Raw genomic sequence first — 6,000 nt, 5'->3', positions numbered from 1 at the left:
AATTGCAACATTTAAGAGGCATTTGGATGGGTATATGAATAGGAAGGGTTTGGAGGGATATGGGCCAGGTGCTGGCAGGTGGGACTAGATTGGGTTGGGATATCTGGTTGGACCGAAGGGTCTGTTTCCATGCTGTACATCTCTATGACTCTATGCTGCCTCACAGCACCAGGGTCATAGGTTCAATTCCAGCCTCGGGCGACTGTGTGGAGTTTGCGCATTCTCCCCGTGTCTGCATGGGTTCCTCCCGGTGCTCTGGTTTCCTCCCACAATCCAAAGATGTGCAGGTCAGGTGAATTGGCCATGCTAAATTGCCCATACTGTTAGGTGCATTAGTCAGAGGGAAATGGGTCTGGGTTGGTTACTCTTTGGAAGGTCGGTGTGGACTTGTTGGGCTGAAGGGCCTGTTTCCACACTGTAGGGACTCTCATCTCATCTAATCAGAAAGGTGCTGACTATTTGGTCTGGCACCTCCTGAACCATCATGGTTCAAGCCCCTTCAATTGAGACTCACTGAGTTGACTCCAAGGTGGAATGGCGAAGGAAAGAGAAGAAATCACCCTGAGCTGTGGCATCTACTTCCCCAAACAACAACATGCCCCACTACAGAATAACAAATGGATTCAAAGGTGGGATGCTTGGTCATCTGAACATTAGTCTAGCCTGATAGATATCATACTCAGTTTAGAGGGACCTCCACCAACAGAGATGGAGAGATCTTATTCGCTGAGCAAGAAGCAAAATTTAGAATAGAACAGCATAAAGCAATGTGTTTGAGTGGCCTTGTCTATATTCCATTGCCATCTTTACCCAGTAAATGTTTTTAATTCTGAAGGGTATGCTTTAAGTCTCACTGTGGGATCTGAGTGAAGTCTAACTGACACCGTTATGTTGCACTGAGGGGGTGCTGCATTTTCAGTCATGACCATCTTTAGATTAGACAGTTTCAGATGGATGTTAAACATTCTTCAGCACTATTCAAAGGAGAGCAGGGAGTTCTCCCAGTGTCCTGACTAACATTCCTCCCTTTAACACCATAATAGTGATTCAAATTATTGCTATTATGGGATCTTTTCATGTGCAAAATGACTGCCAATTTTATTTGAACAACACAAGTAAATCAGTGTATCTGAAGCTGCTTGAGGTATTTCTGACTGATCTGATACACATGAGGGAAAGTACATCATTGGCTCAGAGTATAGTCCAGTTTTATGGGATTCACATTTGATGTTTTCTGGATGTTTTCTTGTTTGGTCAAACTGGAGCTTTTGCCCATTCTTGTTACAAACCTAACAACAATATCTTATATTTTCATGGCTTACAAAACATCTCTCAATGCTCCCAAGTTCAGGCTGATCAGCCCAAGTGAGTTCAAGTGGGGACAACAGAACTCGGGTGGTTTGAGATGGTGGTGGAGTAGGACCCTTCAACCAGACCTTCTCCATCCTTTCTGTTTATTTCCCATTTCCTACTCTTTTATCCCCTTTTTCTCTTTCTTTTTCGCATTTTTAGTGCTTTCCCCTTCTTGGTGCTTGTCTCCACCGTGGCAGGTCTCTGCCTGGTCTCAGTAGGTCCCAGCCTGGTGTCTCAGCAGTTCATGGTGGGTCCCAGCTTGGTGTCTCAGAAGCTCATGGTGGGTCCTGGCCTGGTGTCTCAGCAGCTCATGGTGGGTCCCAGCTGGTGTCTCAACAGCTCGTGGTGGGTCCCGGCCTGGTGTCTCAGCAGCTCGTGGTGGGTCTCGGCCTGGTGTCTCAGCAGCTCATGGCAGGTCCTGGCCTGGTCTCTCAGCAGCTCGTGGTGGGTCCCAGCCTGGTGTCTCAGCAGCTAATTGTGGGTCCTGGCCTGGTCTCTCAGCAGCTCATGGTGGGTCCTGGCCTGATCTCTCGGTGGCTCATTGTGTGTCCTGACCTGGTCTATCTGCAGTCTGTGGGGTGGGTCCCAGACTGGTCTCTCAGCGGCTCGTGGTGGGTCTCGGTGGTTCGTGGGGTGGGTCCCAGCCTGGTGTCTCAGCGTTTCGTGGGATGGGTCCCAGCCTGGTCTCTCAGCAGTTTGTGGCGGGTCATGGCCAGTCTCTCATCAACTCAGTGTGTCCCAGACTGGTCTCCTGGTGGCTTGTGGCAGGCCCTGCTTTGTACCCAAGTTGTTTTGTACCTAGGTACCTTGGTATCTAAGATGGCGCCATGTGTGATGACATTATAGACTTTTCACTGTGCTCCTGTATGTCCGTACTTGAGTATATGTGACAATAAAATTTGAGGAGAAACCTTTTCACCCAGAGAGTGGTGAGTGTGTGGAATGCTCTGCCCCAGAAGGCTGTGGAGGCCAAGTCTCTGGATACTTTCAAGAAAGGGTTGGATAGAGCTCTTAAGGATAGTGGAATCAAGGGTTATGGGGATAAAGCAGGAACAGGATACTGATTGAGGATGATCAGCCATGATCATAATGAATGGTGGTGCTGGCTCGAAGGGCAGAATGGCCTACTCCTGCACCTATTGTCTATTGTCTATAAAATCTGAAATTTAAATCTAGATGACAATGAAAGATGCATTGAAATAGATCAGTTAAAATGAGCTTGAAGGTGCAGTGAGATATTATATGAGAGACTGAGTTTTAGAGACATTTCCAATATATAGGGAAAAGATGGCTGAATGTGATGCCACTGATGTAGTTGAGGGAGCAGTAACTGCACAGTAAGCTAGAGATAGAATATTGGAGGGTGCAGGGAGAATATAGCAGTTGAGAAAGTTGTAATAGGGAGAAGACGGGATAAACCTGCAAGGAACTTTGAAGTTGAGGACTTTGAAGTCAGTATGATCAAGGCATGTGGAGCCAAAGGAGGTTAGCCAGTATAGAGTTGGTGGAATGCAGGACTTTGTGAAAGTGAAGCTCTGGATCAAAGAGAGTTAATGGAGGATAGAGCCGAGGAGGTTGGCAAAAAGGATTATGGAAGAGTTGACTCTATTGAGGACATAGGCTCAAGTGAGGGATTAAGTACTTTGGGGATGAGATGGGAAAGTGTGAAAGTCGAAGATCTTGTGATGGTCTGGATGTGGGGCCCAAGCATGCAAGTCAAAGAGTGTAGTGCTGGAAAAGTGCAGCCGGTCAGACAGCCTCTGAGAAGCAGGAGAGTCAACGTTTCGAGCATAAGCTCTTCATCAGGAATCTTCGACTCTGACCTTCAGCATCTGCAGTCCTCACTTTCTCCAAGCATGGAAGTGCCAAATAGCTACACGTCTTAAATTAGTTAAGTTCCAAAGATATGATTTATAAATCCCATGGGATGCTAATAAATCATCAAGAATACCATGGTAATACTGTTGGAGCATTGTCACCTGAGACTGATGGCTGGATTCTGAAAAGTACTGGCCAGATATTTCTTAGCAGTCAGTGTGGCCATGTGCCTAGTGCCTAACTTACATTAATCAGCTGATAAGGAGCACACATTAATATGTATCTCACTATGACTTCCTTCATTTGCAGATTTTGTGCTTGTTTGGGAAGTGAAAAAGAAAAAGTCAAAAAGGCAGAAAGTGAGGTCCACATATCAGGAAATGGAAAGAGAAGAGAAAGATACAGCAAAAATAAACTTATTCAACAAACATGAAAAATGGAGAAACAAATTTGTGAAGAATTTACAGAATGCAGGGCTCTTGATGGAGAAGGTGAGGGAATTCCTACCTGCAAGCAAAATTCTGTTCCCACAAAAGTAAATTGTATTCTGTCAGAAGATTAACAGCAATACTCTAATTCTGGGTTGTTCAGCCCAAGGGGCCAATCTAAATTACTTCCTGATTTCAAACTGCTGAAGGAGTACAAGCAACCACATTTAGAGTGGAAGGAGGCCATTCAGTCCTTTGAGTCTGCTCTGTTATTTGATTCGGCCATGGTTGATTTGATTACTGCATATTCCTGCCGACCCCCAATAGCATTTGACCTCCTTGCATATCAGGAATCTATCTATCTCTGCCCTTCGAAATGTTCAGAAAGTTGGTTTCCACCATCTTTTGAGCAAGCAAGTGCCAAAGATTCATGATCCCAAGTGACAACAAAAACACATCTTTAAGTTAAAGGGGTGACCCTTTATTTTTAACTAGTGACCCCTTGTCCTTGATTCTCCCACAAGGAAAGACATTCTTTCCAGGTGATTGCTGTCAAGACACCTCCAAATCTAATACTTTGAATATATTGAGTATCTAATACCCTGATACCTTCGAATTTATAAAAACCTTTTCTCAAAAGAATCCCAACAGCAGAACTATCTGATCTCTCAGTGATGAATAAAGTAAACTTATGACTGTGTCACCAAAATTCAGGACAGGGAATGCAGCATTGCCAAGAGTTGAAGATGCATGCAATCCCATTCTATGACCGACCAGATTGCTCTTAATTAAGGTTGCGAATCTAGTTCAAAAGATATCTATAGAGACTCAATTTGCAGTAACTTGTGCTAAATAAAACTTAATGCTTAGGATTTGTTGTACTTTGGGTTTTTATTTCTAGATAGATTATATGGACCATTTAATAAAAAGTGCAGTCATCTGGTAGGAGTTTAAGTAGGACACTCAAGCAAGTCCTTGATACTTTCTTCAGTAAGCTACTTGCAAATTATTGGATGAACTAAATCATCTCACATCCAGATGGGCTGAAGTGCTCAAAAAAGATGGGCTGGAAAAAATCCGATTCTTCATCCCACACTCTCCTGAAGTGATCAATAAGCACAGGTCAGAGGTTTAAAGTAAATGGTAAAGAACTAGAGGGAAAATGAAAAATACTTTCTCACACAGTTGGAAGCACAACGAATTGAAAATGTGGTTGAATCAGTAATTTTCAAAAGGCAAATAGATATGTTCATGAAGAGAACTAATTTACAAAAAAAAGAGAAAAGCTGAGTTATGGAACTAAATTGGATAGTTCTTTCAAAGATCCAACAGAGATATATGGTGCCAAATGGCTACCTCCTGTGCTGTCCAAGTCTAATATTCAGTTCAATAATTCTGAGCATAACTTCCATTGAAATGTAAATTGTCAACTTTACCCTTATATTATCCACATGCCTGGCCCAAGGTGTGTTACTGTGACAGGGTTTGATGTGTGCCACCCATCTGGAAACAGTTGTGAATGTTCTATGATGGGGTATCTGTGTGTGATATGTAAATATCTAAGGGAACATGATGCGTGGTGTTTTACATACCTGAGCTCCTATCCATGTGGTTAATACATTATTGGTATCTCAATGTAATTTTTTTCCCAGGATATAACGGTCAGTGAGAAGAAGAGTATTCATTATCTGAAACTGAGTGCATCTTGGGATGTGCTGGTGTATTACGCTGAAGAGTTGTCACTGAGGGCTCCCCTGCAGGTGTGTACGGTGACGTTTATATCCCAAAAGTACTTTTAATCGCCAACATTCACAGAGGCATTTTATAAGAACACAGTGGGATCTAGAAATGAATCATACAGACCAGAAAATTGCCAAATTTAACCATAGATGAAGTTGAGTTTGTTGATCATGCAAAAGAAAGTCATTTATGAAAATCAATTAATATGCCTGCTAAAAACAGCAGATGGAGTTTTTTAATCTATTTTTTAAAATTTATCTATTCTCACCCAACTGTGTCAAATGCATTAGTTATAGTTCCCAAGCTGTATACTCTCCAAGTCTCTCGCCTCGAGAACCCCTTTCATTTCCATCACTTTGTGCCAGCTACCTCTGGCTTTTGTTTGGCACTCACTCTTCTGTTTGGCTTGTTTCCATTGTCCAGCTGCTGCATTATGTTTGCTTTCTGTGTGCATCTTGGCTGAGTCACCAGCTCAACCTTTTTTTATTATATTCACAGGCACAGCCCAACCCCTGCATGAATATGTCCGAGGCAATTCTGGGAAAGCTCAGTATCCCCAACATGATGACCGAGTATGTTCCCAACAGACCAGTGGATTACTACACCTGCCCCTTTCGTAAATCCAAACTGGACAAGTAAGTCATCAGCAAGGCAGAGGGAT

At 43.3% G+C, this 6,000-nt stretch overlaps 1 protein-coding gene across 3 annotated transcripts in view; it reads left to right on the top strand.

Moving 5' to 3' along the window:
• Positions 1-6,000, top strand: part of ano11 (anoctamin 11) — a 47,601-nt gene that overhangs the window by 7,083 nt on the left and 34,518 nt on the right. For all 3 annotated transcript variants that reach the window (XM_043675748.1, XM_043675747.1, XM_043675749.1), the window contains exons 3-5: positions 3,481-3,662; positions 5,252-5,359; positions 5,838-5,974. In XM_043675748.1, the coding sequence (XP_043531683.1) occupies positions 3,481-3,662; positions 5,252-5,359; positions 5,838-5,974 (427 nt within the window). The remainder of the gene's footprint in view (positions 1-3,480; positions 3,663-5,251; positions 5,360-5,837; positions 5,975-6,000) is intronic.

The sequence above is a fragment of the Chiloscyllium plagiosum genome, chromosome 34, assembly GCF_004010195.1.
Source record: "Chiloscyllium plagiosum isolate BGI_BamShark_2017 chromosome 34, ASM401019v2, whole genome shotgun sequence".
In the NCBI taxonomy this organism is placed as follows: Eukaryota; Metazoa; Chordata; class Chondrichthyes; order Orectolobiformes; family Hemiscylliidae; genus Chiloscyllium; species Chiloscyllium plagiosum.
Note: the sequence above shows the minus strand (reverse complement) of the source record. Positions and strands in the feature narration are given on the sequence as shown.